Source organism: Plecotus auritus, assembly GCF_963455305.1.
Source record: "Plecotus auritus genome assembly, chromosome: 3".
NCBI lineage: Eukaryota > Metazoa > Chordata > Mammalia > Chiroptera > Vespertilionidae > Plecotus > Plecotus auritus.
In genome coordinates this window covers 114,460,720-114,477,359 of record NC_137772.1, presented here as the reverse complement: position 1 = coordinate 114,477,359, position 16,640 = coordinate 114,460,720, and the positions used below count along the sequence as shown (strand labels likewise).

The 16,640-nt window shown below is 45.8% G+C and overlaps 2 protein-coding genes across 26 annotated transcripts in view; one reads left to right on the top strand and one right to left on the bottom strand.

Annotated features, from left to right (window-relative positions):
- The window catches only part of BID (BH3 interacting domain death agonist), a 57,988-nt gene that overhangs the window by 15,268 nt on the left and 26,080 nt on the right, over positions 1-16,640 (bottom strand). For 8 of the 23 annotated variants that reach the window (XM_080658723.1, XM_080658736.1, XM_080658742.1 and 5 more), the window contains 2 exons: positions 8,353-8,491; positions 1,155-1,368 (listed from right to left, as the gene is read on the bottom strand). The exons of 1 other annotated variant lie outside the window; for it this stretch is intronic. In XM_080658723.1, coding sequence (XP_080514849.1) covers positions 1,155-1,368; positions 8,353-8,364 — 226 coding nt within the window. In that variant the 5' untranslated portion in view covers positions 8,365-8,491. Of the gene's footprint in view, positions 1-1,154; positions 1,369-6,472; positions 6,665-8,352; positions 8,492-14,257; positions 14,380-16,640 lie in introns of those variants that run through there. 14 more of the 23 variants (XM_080658733.1, XM_080658729.1, XM_080658728.1 and 11 more) reach the window with 8 other exon arrangements.
- BCL2L13 (BCL2 like 13) overlaps positions 1-16,640 on the top strand; it is a 304,446-nt gene that overhangs the window by 280,157 nt on the left and 7,649 nt on the right. The gene's annotated exons all lie outside the window — the stretch shown is intronic.

The window sequence follows — 16,640 nt, the reverse complement described above, 5'->3', positions numbered from 1 at the left end:
GAACCAAATTTGGGTGCTGTGAAGAACTAATGGCTGCCTAGGAGGCGAAGCTTTGATGCTGTCATAGACACCAACCAATCAGAACCAAATGTGGGTGCTGTGGGGAGCCAATGGCTGCCTAGGAGGCGGAGCTTTTGATGCTGACTAGAATAGAAACTGACCAATCAGAACCAAATCTGGGTGCTGTGGGGAGCCAGTGGCTGCCTAGGAGGCGGAGCTTTGGATGCTGACTGGCATAGAAACTGACCAATCAGAACCAAATCTGGGTGATGTGGGATCCAATGGCTGCCTAGGAGGTGGAGCTTTTGATGATGCTGACTGGCATAGAAACCGATCAATCAGAACCAAATCTGGGTGCTGTGGGGAGCCAATGGCTGCCTAGCAGGTGGAGCTTTTGACACTGACTGACACTGAAACCAACCAATCAGAACCAAATTGGCCAGCAGAGGAGGAGGGCAGTTGGGGGTGAGATCAGGTCTGCAGGGGAGGGCAGTTGGGGATGAGATCAGGCTGGCAGGGGAGGGCCATTGGGGGCGAGATCAGGCCGGCAGTGGAGGGCAATTGGGGGCAACCAGGCCAGCAAAGGAAGGCAGTTAGGGGCGATCAGGCAGGCAGGCAGAGGTAGTTAGGGGAAACCATGCCGGCAGGGGAGGGCAGTTAGGGGTGATCAGGCTGGTAGGAAGAGGCAGTTAGGGGCAATTGGGCAGGCAGGCAGGTGAGCAGTTAGGAGCCAGCGGTCCCAGAATGCAAGGGGGATGTCCAACTGCCAGTTTAGGCCCGATCCCTGTGGGCCTAAATCGGCAGTCAGACATCCCCCAACGGGTCCCCAATTGGAGAGGGTGCAGGCTGGGCTGAGGGAACCCTCCCTTCCGTGCATGAACTTCGTGCACCAGGCCTCTAGTAATATATATATATATATAAATGTAAGGTGCTATACAGATACAGTCATTATAAAGAAACTGAGTGGGTTTTCAACTAATTGGAAACTCAGCTAGGCTTGCTCCACTGGAGGAACCAAGTATCACATGACACAAACATCAATGGTGGACTAACAACACACAGGTGGAGCTGAACCCAAAGGTCTCTTCTAGCACTCTGGTTCCCTAAATGCCACTGGTGACAGCAAGGCAGAAAAGACTGGGCCCGATGCTTACCTGTCTCCTGGCTCTCCAGGACAAAGTGGCTGTACTGGCTGCCATCGGTCTGCAGTTCATCATCATGGTTTTCCCGTAGGCAAGCTGGCACATATAGGTCATGGCCCAACACCTGCAGCTCTTTTTGGAAATTGTAGTTGGAGCAGTTTTGAAGGAAGCCAAACACCAGCAAGTCTGTAATGCGCTCATCCTGGAGGCCTGAACCATTGCTGCCCTAAGATGAAAGGGGGTCAGGAAAGCTGAGCTGGCAGAAGGGCTCTGGGTACAGTGGGGCCCCAAATAGCCTCATTAGCCCAAGAGACCTGAATAACCCTGTGGGCACAACAGTCCTGCAAGAGATCTCTGTGGGCAGAGACCAAGTCTGCAACACCTGTGTGTAGATGCCAAAGAGAAAGCTCCAATTCTGCACAAGTTGGTTATCTACCATTTAACTGACATCCTGACAACATCTAGCTGGAGTAAGCTTACTTTTGGGGTAGGAAGCCCAAAAGCTGTTTTAGGACGTCAAGTAAATATCATCATGTAGAAAACATCCTTGCTTTTGCCAAGTCCCATGTGTCTTTTACCAAATGAGCCCAGCCTTACTGGCCATGCATCCAGCAGTTAGAAGCTCATTCTTCTCCATAATGTTCTTCATGGGCCCAGTATGGTATTGTGCAAACAGCAGATTTTCAATAAATACTGGTAGTAGTAACCAGATACCCTCTCCCCTTGAGCAGGCTTGGGGGGACGTGCCTCTTAACCAAAACCCACAGAGAGCACAGCTCCTGCTCCAACCCAGAGGGGCTGGTGATGGTGGCCCAGCAGCTCTCCATCCGTGAGCAGTACTACAGCAGTAGCTCACTTCAGCCTCTGTGCTATGGGAGACAGCGTGGACAATTCTGGTGTGCTGACTACATTTGGGGCAGTGTTCTTAACAAATACAGGTGAGCACTTGTGGCATCAGCAGTCAGGTGTGCTGAGAAAAATCAAAGATCTAGGATGAAGGAGTAATCTGAAAGGCCAGGGATCCAAAGATCTGCCCAGATAAATGCAAAGCTGACATGCTGGATGGTATGAGGTCAGTAGAAAATGAAGGTGCAGGTAAAATTTATTTCTATATTCTAAGTCCTTAGTAGTTTTCCTTTTTAAAAAATATTTTCTTACTGATTTTTAGAGAGAAAAGGAGAAGGAGAGAGAGAGAAAAATAAATAAATGTAAGAGAGAAACATCGATCAGCTGCCCCCTGCACGCCCCCTTCTGGGGATCAAGCCCTCAACCTGAGAATGTGCTCTGACCAGGAATGGAACCTTCAAACTTTTGGTGCATGGGACAATGCTCAAACAACTGAGCCACACTGACCAGGGCAGTCCTTAATATTTTTCGTTAGAAAATTCAGAAAACATTTAGAGGACAGTTTTTAGGAGGCAAATAGTTTTCAATAAAATGCATAAAATAAAATGCTTAGATATTGTTATTCAGACTTTAGTTCTCTAAAATTATTCCTAAAAAAATGGGGAGCCCAGCTGGCATGGCTCAGTGGTTGAATGTTGACCTATGAACTAGGAGGTCACAGTTTGATTCAGGTCAGGGCACATGTCCAGATTGTGAGCTCGATCGCCAGTAGGGGACATGCAGGAGGCAGCTGATCAATGATTCTCTCTCACAATTGATGTTTCTATCTCTCTCTCCCTCTCCCTTCCTCTCTGAAATCAAAACAGGTATCTTTAAAAAAGGGGGTGGTAATGTTATACAAAAGCTCTACTGTCAAGCCCTGGCCAGTTTTGCTCAGTGGTTAAAGTGTTAGCCCATGGTTTGATTATCACGGTTGCAGGTTAGATTGCAGGTTTCATTTCCAGCTGTGTGGAAGGCAACCAGACCATGTGCCTCTCTCACATCAGTGTTTCTCTCTCTATCTCAATGGAAAAAATATCCTCGGGTCAGCATTTAAAAACACACACACACACACACACACACAAAATCCTTGCCCTGGCTGGTTTGGCTCAATAGATAGAGTGTTGGCCTGCGGACTGAAGGGTCCTGGGTTCGATTCCAGTCAAGGGCACATGCAGTCGTGGCTTGGTCCCCAGTGGGGGGTGTGCAGGAGACAGCCAATCAGTGATTCTCTCTCATCATTGATGTTTCTATATCTCTCTCCCTCTCTTTTCCTCTCTGAAATCAATAAAAATATATTTTTAAAAAGCTCTACTGTCAAATGATTATAGTGAGGCCAGGAGAGCTTAGAAAGTCAAGGACAGGCTTCATTTCCACCTCACGGTGATGTACTGGTTACAGAGAAGACTGGGACTGTGTTCCCCAAAAGGAAACATTTAAGTGCTAAGCATAAGTACCTGTGAATGTGACCTTATTTGGAAATCAAGTTAACATCAGGTCATCCGGGATAGGGCAGGCCCTAATCCAATGACTGGTGTCTTTATGAGAGGAGACAGAGTTTTGTATAGAGACACAGAGGGACAATGGCATGTGAAGACAGACTGAAAGTAGAGTGATGTGCTTAACAACCAAGGAGCACCAAGCACTGCTGGTAGCCACCAGAAGCAGGGAAAGAGGCATGGGACATATTCTTCATCAGAGCCCCACAAGGACCCAGCATTGCTGACACCTTGATTTCAGACTTCTAGCCTCCTGAACTGTGAGAGAAAACACTCAGCTTGTAGTATTTTGTTTCAATAGCCCCAGAAAACTAATATAGGCAGTTTTTGCCTGAGGACTTCCTTTCCATCTAGGGATTGATAAATAAGTGTCCAAAGTCTGGATGCAGAGCAGTTGTTGCTACCCACTATGCCACATCAGCTTATTAAATATAACTTCAGTAATCTTGGCTTTTGCCATGGAAAATTAAAAGAATAGAATTGGCAGGGAGGAAGAAGCCAAGAGTGACCCATGCAGCCAAATGTTGAGCACCAGGCTGGCTGGGAAGCAGTATGAACAGACTCCATTCTAATAAGTAGGCTGGACTGTTCCACAGAATAGGCAGTAGGCTCAGAAGACTGACAGTATTGAACTCTAAGAACAAATAAGAACCAGTGATAGTATGACCTTTTTTGATCCTTCCAGTAATGAAAGTTAAAATGGGTATCTCAAAAAGATAAAAGATTTGATAGTTGTTTATCTTTTAGGTCATAGGAAAAAAAATTTTAAGAGAAATGATCAAAACTTAGAAGTCTTGCTGGAAATATTACAAAATTCATCTAAAGAAGGCATGCTATAAAGTCAGTTATGGTGCAGAGAAAAAGATGGAAAGCTATCCAACATGTTTGATAAATTTGCATAATCCTGGTTCCCAAACCTGGTGAAAAGAGCAGCAAATAAATAGAAAAAAAGAAAAAATCCCACAAAATCAACCTTATTTACTTTCTATAAAAAACAAAGAAGAATGATACAATATGGATGAACAGTACCATACAAGTAGTAAAAAAATAAAATAAAATCCAAACCCAAGACATTATGGTAAGTGAAATAATCCAGATACCAAAGGACAAATACTATGTGACTTTACTTCTATGAGGTACTGGAATTCGTCTGATTCAGAGAGACAGAAAGGAGAGTGGGGCTGGGGTGATGGGAAGTGAATGTTTAATGGGGACAGAGTTTCCAATTGGAGAGGATGAAACTTCTGTGGATGGTGGTGGTGATGGTGGTACAGCAATGTGAATGTACTTAATGCCACTCAACAGACACTTAAAATGGTTAAAATGATACATTTTATACTATGTATGTTTTACCACAATCTTTAACATTTTACCACACTTTAAAAACACTGAGACAAAATAATTGAAGAAAAAGTAAGAAAAATCTATAACAGGAATAAAATTCTGATGGTGGGGGAAGAGGCCAAACCCTGACATATCAGCAGAAATTGCTCTCTGTTTCACTGTGAACCCTGATTCTGTGGGACACTGGACAACTTGTGTCTGTTTTCTCACCTTGAAGGGGGAAAAAATAACATGAGAAATAATTTGAGAGTAATTATATCTACCTTCCTAAATTGAAGGGATATCAGGAGAAACGGGATGCTGTGGGAGACAGCACTCCTAAAGTTGAGCTACTCGAGCATAAGGAGGCAGTGTGGTTCTAACCCAAAGACAGCCCAAGAATACAGAAGAGGAGACAGAATTGCAAGCTGTAAGGGGCAACAATGGGTAGGTTTAAAGGACCAGAACAGAAGAGTGTTTTTGTTTTTGAATAGGCCTTTTTCAGCACGGGGAGCTCTCTTCTGTTCAAGCAACTAATGTCTGCTAAGCTTGAGATGTCTCTGGCCCTCCAGCTGCCAAGCAGTTCTCATGCTTTAGAAGGCTGTTCAACAGTACCTATGGCAAACCTTGGGTGCCAGGTGCTGCTATATGGCTCAGGTTCAGAACCTGTGGGCCACTGGGAGCACCAGAAGGCTGGAGTGTGTACACGGGCCAGCCCTGGTGCTGGTGGCCTTGAAAACATTACAGAATATGGCAAAGAAAGGAAATAGAAAGACTTATAGTAAGTAGATGAATAAAGAACAATTGATTGGATATGCTGTGATTTTCTCTTCTAAACTCATTCAAAAGTATAGACAAGGCACAGTTTAAGTACCATCCTATTGAAGGCAGGGGAAATAGCCTATACAACCTCTGGGTGACCTCTTCCAAGAACTCTATATCTTTTATTTTTTCGTGTGTGTGTGTTTATATGCTTTTTTTTTTAAATTTATATTTAATATTCAAAGTATTACATGTCCCCAAAACTCTATACCATATACACACACACACACACTGAGTGGCCAGATTATTATGACCACCTCATCAGTACTTCGTTGGGCCACCTTTTGCCTTCAGTACTGCGGCGATTCTTCTTGGCATTGACTCCACCAGATGTTGAAAGGTGATGCGAGGAATCTGACACCATGCCTGATGAATAGCACTGTTCAGTTCTGTAAGATTTGATGGTTGTGGAACCAGCTGCCTGATGGCTCTTTTAACTTTGTCCCACAAATGCTCAATTGGATTGAGATCTGGTGATTGTGGAGGCCACCTAAGCAAGGTAAAGTCTCCCTCATGTTCTTGAAACTACTCCTGCACAATACGAGCACAGTGGCATGGTGCATTGTCTTGTTGGAAGAAGCCATCTCCATTGGGATATGCCATCAACATGATAGGATGAACTTGATCAGCAACGATACTTAGCTATGTTGTGCTATTCAGACGTTGTTCCACACGAATTAAAGGGCCCAAATCATGCCAGGAAAACATGCCCCAAACCATAACACTGCCCCCACCAGCTTGAAGGGTTGTACTCATGCATGTGGGGTGCATGCTTTCATGCTGTTTCCACGAAATTCTCACTCTGCCATCTGCATGATGCAACGGGAAACGTGATTCATCAGACCACATGACTTTTTTCCAATGCTCGACTGTCCAATCATGTGTTCCTGTGAGAATTGGAGACGTTTTAGCTTGGTAACTGCAGACAGCAAAGGTGTTCGAACAGGCCTTCGGCTTCCATAGCCCATACGATGCAGTGTACGGCTAATTTGCCTACAAACGTCAGGTGGTCATAATAATCTGGTCACTCAGTGTATATATACTAAATATATATATATATCCTATCTAATAAAAGAGTAATATGCAAATTGACTGTCACTCCAAGATACAAGATGGCCGCCCCCATGTGGTCAAAGATGGCTGCCCCCATGTGGACACAAGATGGCCACCACAAGATGGTCTGCAGGGGAGGGCAGTTGTGGACAGTTAGGGGTGACCAGGCCAGCAGAGGAGGGCAGTTGGGGGGAACCCAGGCCAGCAGGGGAGAGCAGTTGCGGGGGACCAGGCCTGCAGGAGAGGGCAGCTGTGGGCGATCAGGCCAGCAGGGAGGGCAGTTAGGGGTGACCGGGCCAGCAGAGGAGGGCAGTTGAGGGAGACCAGGCCATCAGGGGAGGGCAGTTGGGGGGGACCAGGCCTGCAGGAGAGGACAGTTGGGGGGGACCAGGCCAGCAAGGGAGGGCAGTTGGGGGAGACCAGGCCTGCAGGGGAGGGCAGTTGTGGGGGACCAGGCCAGCAGGGGAGGGCAGTTGGGAGCAACCAGGCCTGCAGGGGAGGGCAGTTAGGGGTGACCAGGCCAGCAGGGGAGGGCAGTTAGGGGCAATTGGGCTGGCCATGGAGCAGTTAGGTGTTGATCAGGCTGGCAGGGGAGTCGTTAGGGGGTGATCAGGCTGGCATGCAGAAGCGCTTAGGGGCAATCAGGCAGAGGCAGGTGAACAGTTGGGAGCCAGCAGTCCTGGATTGTGAGAGGGATGTCCGACCACCCATTTAGGCCCGATCCTGGTGGGATCTGGCCTAAACGGGTGGTCAGACATCCCTCAAGGGGTCCCAGATTGGAGAGGGTGCAGACTGGGCTGAGGGACACCACCCCTGTGCACGAATTTCGTGCACCGGGCCTCTAGTGTGTGTATATATATATATATATATGTGTGTGTGTGTGTGTGTGTGTGTGTGTGTGTGTATTTATATGTGTGTGTTTTTTATTGATTTCAGAGAGGAAGGGAGGAGAGAGATAGAAACATCAATGATGAGAGAGCATCATTAGTTGTCTGCCTCCTGCACTCCCCACACTAAGGATTGAGCCCAAAACCCAGGAATGTGCCATTTCCGGGAACTGAACCTATAAACCTGGTTCATAGGTCGACAACCAGTGAGCCACATCGGCCAGGCACTCTATAGCTTTTAAATGGTCTCAAATCAGAAAGCCTCCTTGACCCTGGCCAGGTAACTCAGTTGGTTAAGCGTCATCCTGATTCACCATGGTTGTGGATTCAATCCCCAGTCAGGGCACATACAATAAGCAACCAAGAATGCATAAATAAGTGGAACAACAAATCTATGTTTCTCTCTCTCTTTCCCCCTTTCATCTCTCTCCCTCTCTCTAAAGTCAATCAATCAAAAATTTTAAAAATAAAGAAAAAGAAAAAAGAAAGCTTCCTTGAAGCCAGGCAGAAGGTATAGGAGGAGGGCTGGAGAGCAAAAGGGAAAAGGAGGAGAGCGGGAAAGGACAGAGGTGAGAGGGGCTTTCTCTCCTCTGTTTATTGCACCCCAGTCAGCTGGAAATGTGAGGTCCCTTCCACAGGACTGTCACACAAGGTGGGCTGGTCTTACTGATCTTAAGCATAAAGAACAAGTTGGTCTCAGCTGCCCTTGCTTCCCACATCCCTCCTCCAGAAGCATCTGACCTTGGGATCCATGGCACAGGCAGCTGGAGGCTTGACTGGATTCTGGCTCACAGGTGTCCAAGGCAGCAGACTGGAAGGGGACACACAGACACACAGGGTGGGTGCTGGGTCCCTGTAGGGATAGCCCTCTGGGATCCTCCTGAAAGAATCAAGAATGCTGTCCTGAGCCCTGGCTCTGAGGCACTCCAGCCCCACAGTGGGCTCCCCTCACCATCCCACCAGCTTGTCTTGGATGGCTACTTTCCTTAGTAGAGACTAGCCAAGGTGCTGAGGGCATCCCAGGCTCCACCCTCCAGCCTCAGGGTCCACTCTTCCACCCAGCTCATGACCCCTAAGACCTCACTGAGCAGGCAAGGAGAGCAGTCTGATTATGAATACTGCTTAAGTAAATACTTACATTAGTGAGTTTCCTACAAGAATAAACTTAGTTAATAAGGCATACCTAGAAGTTTTCAGGAAATCTTTTTTATTATTACACTAATAGGGCCACTACAACAACTATTCCTTCTAACAACAAAAGTGAAAGGAGTTTTAGGGATAAAAATAGGTAGGTTTAGGAAGTTTAGTAATAAAGAGGGTCCATGGGGGAGGAATGCATAGGTGAGGGCTTGGAGCTGCCAGAAGGCACACATTCACAGAGCCGGGGAGGGGGGGGGTGAGTACCACAGCATAAGGGGAGAAGAAGACATCCATTCATAGAAGATAAGGGAAAGCCACAGGGTATGACAGAAAGAGGAAGACATCCCTTCACAGGAGATAGAGAAATGTTACAAGATAAGGGGGAGAGAAAGAGGGGGCACTATGCGGGGGTTGGGCTTTGAAGCTACAAAAAGAGTGACCAATTGGAAGGCAGCATCAAGAGACATAGAACTGCAGCCTTTATAAACCTGAGCAAAAAAGAACTTAGTGGGTTACCTCCTTGGGACCACCACCCTTCGTGGGAGTCTGTATTTGCTTCCAATGAATTTCCACCCTTTTCATCTACCACCTTTTGTCCATGGCTTAATTCTTCGGATCCATCTAGACAAGGACCCGGGAAAGCAATCACCCTTGCATCCTGCTCAGGAAAACAACCCAAATCAAAAGCACCAACCCATCCCCTCAGCATACTAGTACAACAGTTCTCAGAGCTCCACACTATCACCACTTTCTTCCACACAGCATGCTGAGAAGCAGGCAGTGTACAGTGCTGATGTTGACTTAGTAGATGAGGAGATAAGGTTTGGGGAGTAAGAGACAGCCAGGCAGGTCAGTTCTCTCCACAGGCCAGATAAGATAATTTGTTCATATAGAAAGAGTTCCTGTAAAATGTTTATAACAAAAGAGAAAGAATGCATAGTTGATAATTACACAAAAGATTAAAGTTCCATATGGCATATATTCCAACTAAATAAACCATCATAAACAACTGACCAGACAAAAGTCAACTGAGAATTGAATTAAAAAGATTACATCCATAAAATGGAATATATATAACCATGAAAAGGAACAAGAGATCTGTGAGTGCATCCATACAGAGATGTCCAAACAAACTGAACAAAGTGAGTAGACTCGGAGCTCTCCTTGGCACCGAGACTTGCCAAGGTGCTGAGAGCATCCTGGGCTCCACCCTCCAGCCTCAGGGTCCACTCATTTTAATCCTATTTTAAAATGCATTTGCCTGTGTGTGTGTGTGTGTCTGTGCGCGCGCGCGCGCGCGCGCGTGCGTGTGTGGCGCGTGCGTGTGTGTTCAAACAAAATATTAGGTGGCACCAAATGAAAAGATCATTGTGTAGGGCAAAACCTGTCAAATCTGGCAAATTCTTGCGGCTCCTAAATACACAGGCCGTAAAAAACAAAGAACAGACAACCACTTGTCTTCAGTAAAAAAAGAGCAAGACTCTATCACCCACCACATACACCTAACCAAGCACCATGCAAACCTCAAGGTCACTCAACATTACACCCCATCCATCCCTGGCCCACCACTTAATCACCTATCTGACTTTGAGTGTGGCACTCATTTTGAGCTTGTTTAATGCAGGCACAGTGTTTGGGGCTAGAAGAACAATGGTACAAACAAATGACCCACAGGTCCCTGCCCCATTGAAGCTTATTTACCAACAACACAAAGAATTATAAATACAAACACTATTTTTAAAAGTGTGTGCTGTATAAGAACCCAATCATTAATGTAGCCATCAAAATTCATAGTGCCTATGAGAGTGGGGAAGGACATGTAATAAGAATAGAGCCACAGTTGTCTAAAAATTATTCACCTAACTATAGATAAGACGTTTTCTTATAGACCCTGGGAAACAAGGATGAAACAAGACTGTAAAAAGATAAGATGCCTCAATGGGTCCGTTACTCAGAAAATAAATATATATTTTTATAATACTAGTATATCTTTATTGATTTCAGAGAGGAAGGGAGAGGGAAAGAGAGATAGAAACATCAATGATCAGAGAGAATCATTGATTGGCTGCCTCCTGCACATCCCCTACTGGGGATCAAGCCCGCAACCCAGACGTGCCCTTGACCGGAATCGAACCTGAGACCCCTCAGTCCGCAGGCCGACGCTCTATCCAGTGAGCCAAACCAACTAAGGCAAGAAATACATTTTGAGAACAGACCAAGGAACAGGGCATGCTTTGATTTGGTTGCTGCACCTGGACCCTGACCCTCTCTGGGAGTTTTTCTCAGGAACGCTGACCATGCTCCGGTCCCAGGAATGGGCTGAGCTGTTTGTAACATCAAAGAAGATTAGCCACCTGGTTATCAGACTTTGAGTTCCTGAAGGCCGGACTGCAGACTCTACCCTCCCCTTTCAATGTTACACTTGTAGCTCGCAGCTGCATGTAACTATCTTCTCCCTGGTGTGTATTTAACCAGCCAACTGGCAAGGGGGGTCAGAGCAGATTTTTGTGGATGACCTGCTGCTCTCCCATTCTGCTGACATTATTGGAATAAATGCTCATATATGATTTCAACCCATTCTCTGTTTAATTGGCTCAAGTGGTGACAGGTAGCCCAGACCCCTTGGTTGTCTAGTTATACCTACTGCATGCCAGGAAAAGCTATATGTAATATATAGATATTTATATCTATTTTTATAGATATATCTTTATAAAGATACTAGAGGCCCAGTGCACGAATTTGTGCATGGGTGGGGTCCCTCGGCCTGGCTGGCAATCGAGGCCTATCAGGGGACTGGCTGGCGGGGGTGAGGGACCCCGGGAGGTTGGACAGCCGCTCTCCAATTGGGGCCTATTGGGAGGCCAGTTGGCAGGGGGTAGGGACCACAGGAGGTTGGCCTGCTGTGGGGAGGGACCGTGGGAAGTTGGCTGGGGGGAGGGGCTGCAGGAGGTTGACTATGGGAGTGCATTGACCACCCCCTGGTGGTCAGTGCGCGTCATAGTGACTGGTCGACCAGTTGTTCCAGTTGTTTGGTCATAATGGTCGCTTAGGCTTTTATATACAGTAGGTCCTCGGGTTACATCGGAGATCCGTTCCTATGGCGCAAGGTAATGCAATTTTCACCGTAAGTCGGAACCCACCTACATAAGCACCTATATCACCCACATGCAGCACATACATAGCAGTAATGAAGTGAAACAGTAAAAAAAATTTTAAAGAAAGATAATAATTCCTGACCTTTACTTGTGGTAAATAAATAATAAAAAACATAAAGCACATATGTACATACGTCAAAATGAAGGAACTTTTTTTTAATAAATAAATGGGAGATGGCGATGTAACCACAAAACAACGTACATCGAGTCCAATGTAACCCAAGGACTGCCTGTATATATAGATAGATATTTTTATATACAGGTTGAGGCAAAAGTAGGTTTACAGTTGTTTGTATGGAAAATAATACAATTTAACCAGTTAACTGCCACTATATTTTGAGTTGAATTAGAAAAGGTCTGCCACTTGCATCTGTAGACACTTATGGCATACAAATGGTTAATAATAACACAAGAATAAACTCTGTTTCACGTACTCACAACTGTAAACTTACTTTTGCCCCACCCTGTACATAAGGATAAAAATAAAGACATAGATATGTAGAAGCCAACCCAGACTGGGGATCCAGAAGAGAAAGTGCCACCTGAAAAAGAGAGAAGCAGGACAGAGAGCTAGTCTACTTTTCTGGGCCTTGGTGTTGAGGAAAGAGTAAAGAAACAAAAGTGAGCCACCACAACTAAGTTAAAATTACTTAAACCAACATGGGCTGAAACATGGGGAATAGGTTTTTTGTTTCATTTCTGAGAACAAGTTATTTTGTTCCTCCTCTTCCTTCCCCTCCCGTTCCTTTCTTTCTTTTAATCCTCACCTGAGGATATTTTTCCATTGATTTTTAGAGAGAGCAGGAGGAAAGGGGAGAGACACAGAGAAACATCGATGTGAGAGAGACACATCCTCAATTGTTTGCCTCCCGCACATGCCAGCCAGGACCCTTCAGTCCTCAGACTGAAACTCTATCCACTGAGTCAAAAAAGCCAGGGCTGAAAACAATTAAAAAAAATTTTTTTTCATTGTTGTTGTTTTTTAGAGAGAGAGGAAGGGAGAAGGAGAGAAAGTAAGTGAAACACTGATGAGAGAGAGAAAAATTGATCAGTTGCCTCCTGCATGCACCCCAGAGATCAAACCCAAAATCTGGGCATGTGTCCTGACTGGGAATCAAACCAACAACCTTTGATGCACCAGATGATGGTCAACCAACTGAGCAACACTGGCCAGGGCTGAAAACAAGTTTTATTTAAATAAGGATTTAAATACATTAGATAACATTAAAACTGAAGGGAAAAATAACCCCCAAACCAGCTTGTTACTCAATGGCATTGGGCAGCTGTTGCTAGTAAGTTGCAAGCTCTATAGGTAGCTGCATGACGGACACATCCCTTTAAAATTTGTTCCCGTGTCAAAAGCTTGTCTGATAGAAGTTTGGTCTCACATTCTGGTGTTTGGATATTAATTAGCTAGAACATGTCTGATCAAAAAGACCTTGTTGGCAAGCCAGATGTCCTATTGCCTCACTAGAGGAAAGGTAGCTGCCCTCAGCTTCACGCACCTGATCAGGATGGAGACACCAAGGGGTCTTTCTTGACCACCCAAGGCTCCCTCTAGTGGAACAAATGCTGTTGCTGCCTTACCTGGTCCTCTCTCAGCTTCACAGAAGGCTGTTCAAGTGGTGACCTTCTCTTAGGGTAGGAAACTGTAGAGGGAGAGCCAAGGAGCTTTTGGACAGTAATAGCTGTGATTTGAGGGCCGTGGCCTTGGCTGAAACATCATGTTATTTATTTGTTTCAGGCTGGACACTGCCAGGTGCCCACTGCTTGACCTCTGTTTAAAGGAGGGACTTCAAGACTAGACAGCATGGCTCTTTTCAGTTTATTGCATGGAGGAGTTACACTAGTCCAGGTTAAAAGCAGACCCAAATGGTTACATTCTGCAAGCTGTAAGGTTTTTAAACTTGTGGCAAGCAACAAAAAGAAAATTGTACTCATAGCAAGGAAATTCTCACTTAAGCTTCCGTGAGCAAAAGCAATTAAAACCCATGAACTTTCACTTTAGCTGGGCTTCCTTAGCCAGTCCAGTCTCCATGAGGAACTGGCATATGTTCTTGCTTAGTCACTCTGTAGATGAATTACTCCTTCATATTCTGGATGCTCAATTACAATACCACTGCAGGCAAATTTCTCTAAAAATGCCTTCACTAGTTTCTCCGTGCCCCACCCCCACCCTGCCTCTGCCCCTTGACTTCAGAGCGTAGAAGAGAGAAAGAGAGAAAGGGAGGGAGGAAAAGAGGGAGGGAGGGGGAAAGAGTAACATCTACTGGTTGCCTTCCACACACACCCCAACAGGGGATTGAACATGCAACCAGGTACATGCCCTGACTGGGAATCAAACCTCTGACCTTCCAATGCACGGGACGCTCTAACCCATTGAGCCACACTGGCCGGTCTTCACTAGTTTCTTTTTATCATAATCATCAGTGATCCCTTGAAGTTCATGCCATTTCTCTGTTGAATTTTTATCCTATATAAATAAAGAGGTAATATGCAAATTGACCATCACTCCAACACACAAGATGGCCGCCCCATGTGGTCAAAGATGGCTGCCCCCATGTGGACACAAGATGACCGCCACAAGATGGCCAGCAGGGGAGGGCAGCTGGAGGGGGGACCAGGCCTGCAGGGTAGGGCAGTTGGGGGCAACCAGGCCGGCAGGGGAGGGCAGTTGGGGGCGACCAGGCCTGCAGGGAGGACAGTTAGGGGCAATCAGGCCAGCAGGGGAGAGCAGTTAAGGGCGACCAGGCTGGCAAGGGAGGGAAGTTAGGGGTGACCAGGCCAGCAGGGGAGGACAGTTGGGGGTGACCAGGGGAGGACAGTTAGGGGCAACTGGGCCAGCAGGGGAGCAGTTAGGCGTCGATCAGGCTGGCAGGAGAGTGGTTAGGGGGTGATCAGGCTGGCAGGCAGAAGCGGTTAGGGGCAATCAGGCAGGCAGGTAGGCGAGTGGTTGAAAGCCAGCAGTCTTGGATTGTGAGAGGGATGTCCGACTGCCTGTCTAGGCCCAATCCCGGTGGGATAGGGCCTAAAGGGGCAGTCGGACATCCCTCGAGGGGTCCCAGATTGGAGAGAGTGCAGGCCGGGCTGAGGGACACCCCCCACCGTGCACGAATTTCATGCACCGGGCCTCTAGTATGGACATAATCTTCAATGCCAGGAGGAAGCAGAGCATCACCCCCACATGTCCAGAGGTTCAGAATCACTCCAAGATGTGCTTTTGTGGTATGCAAATTGTTTTGAGCTTATGGTGATTTTAACTTCAGACTCAAAAGAAACTTCTCCCCCCTCACCCTTTAACTATCTAGAAGAACTGGAATTAGCATCCTTGCCCACAATAGGCAATTATGAGAGATAACCTTTTAGACCCACCTATATGGCAGAGCAAACATTTATTTATTAAACATCTGCTCCTATCATCCTGTAATGACCCTCTGAAGCCCCTCATCCCTAAGCTCAGACTGTCTTATATACCTCAATCCCCCTTTCTATCTCTGAATCTCTCCTGCATATGGGGCCTCTGAGTCTCTCATGTATGTGGGATTCCCATACATATGTATGTATTAAATTTGGGTATTTTCTCTTGCTAATCTGTCTCATGTCTATTTTATTATTAGACTAGCCAGAAAAACATTGAGGGGAAAGGGAAGGAAGTTTATTCCATTCCCACACTTGCATCAGCAAAAAAGGTCAAAGGAGTGGAGGCTCTGGGTGGCAGACATAGGATTCCTCCGTGGAAAGGTCTGCAGGAGAAGTGGGAGAGGGGGAGGAGGAAGTGCCAGGAAGTGAAGGGGTTCATGGGGGAGGCTACTGAGTCCTCAGTGGCAGCTCAGTGACTGGGGCCAGGAATAGATTTTATTTACTTTAACTAGCCTGAGGACTTAACCTTTTGAACTTTTCAGTTATGTACTGATGCATGGTGATGTATCAATCCTATTGATAACCCTCTGAAAAACTAAGGAAGGAATGTCCACATGTCCAGACCACTGGACATCTGGAAAATTACCATCTTAGACCAATCCAGAAGCTAAGATTCTTTCCTAGAATGTACTTTTTACTATCCTCAACGTTTTCCTTTTCTTTGGAACACCTGGCAATATTCCCTCAGTTGCAAATGTTAAGACCCTTGAATAAAACTTTGTCATTTAATTCTAGTGAAGCCTCCTGATTCATTTAGACTTAGTCCACAGTGTACTCCTCAGTAAAATAATGAGTTTGGAGAAGGTGGATTCCCTTTTTCTCCCCCTAATTAAATGAACACATATTAAAGATTTTATTCAACTCACCATTTAATGGGGGAAACAATAAGATGTTAAAACCATTAAAAGGAATCAATATTCCTTTTAGACCTATACCTACAGGCAAAGCGAAAGCTAAAATGAATTTACGAATAGATGCAAAACTGGTCAATATCCACAAGGAGGTCCATTTATCAGTTTTCTGCAACTTAGAGACATAAAAAACTCAAAGACAACAAAAAGCAAAGGAAACCTAAAAGGGTGCTCTAACAAGAACATCAAGTTATTTTTTTATTTGGGGGGGGGGTGGGGACATCTTAAATGTTCCACAATTTTTCCTGACTGCCTACAATAATGGTCTCAAAGGTTATTCTTTGACACAAGAAGAAAAAGGGCTGCTCTCATTGCATTAGCCTGGGAACTGCCATCTATGCAGCAAAAGTGTTAATTACCACCTAAGCCTCTTTATGTTTAGAGACATGCAATATTGAACAAC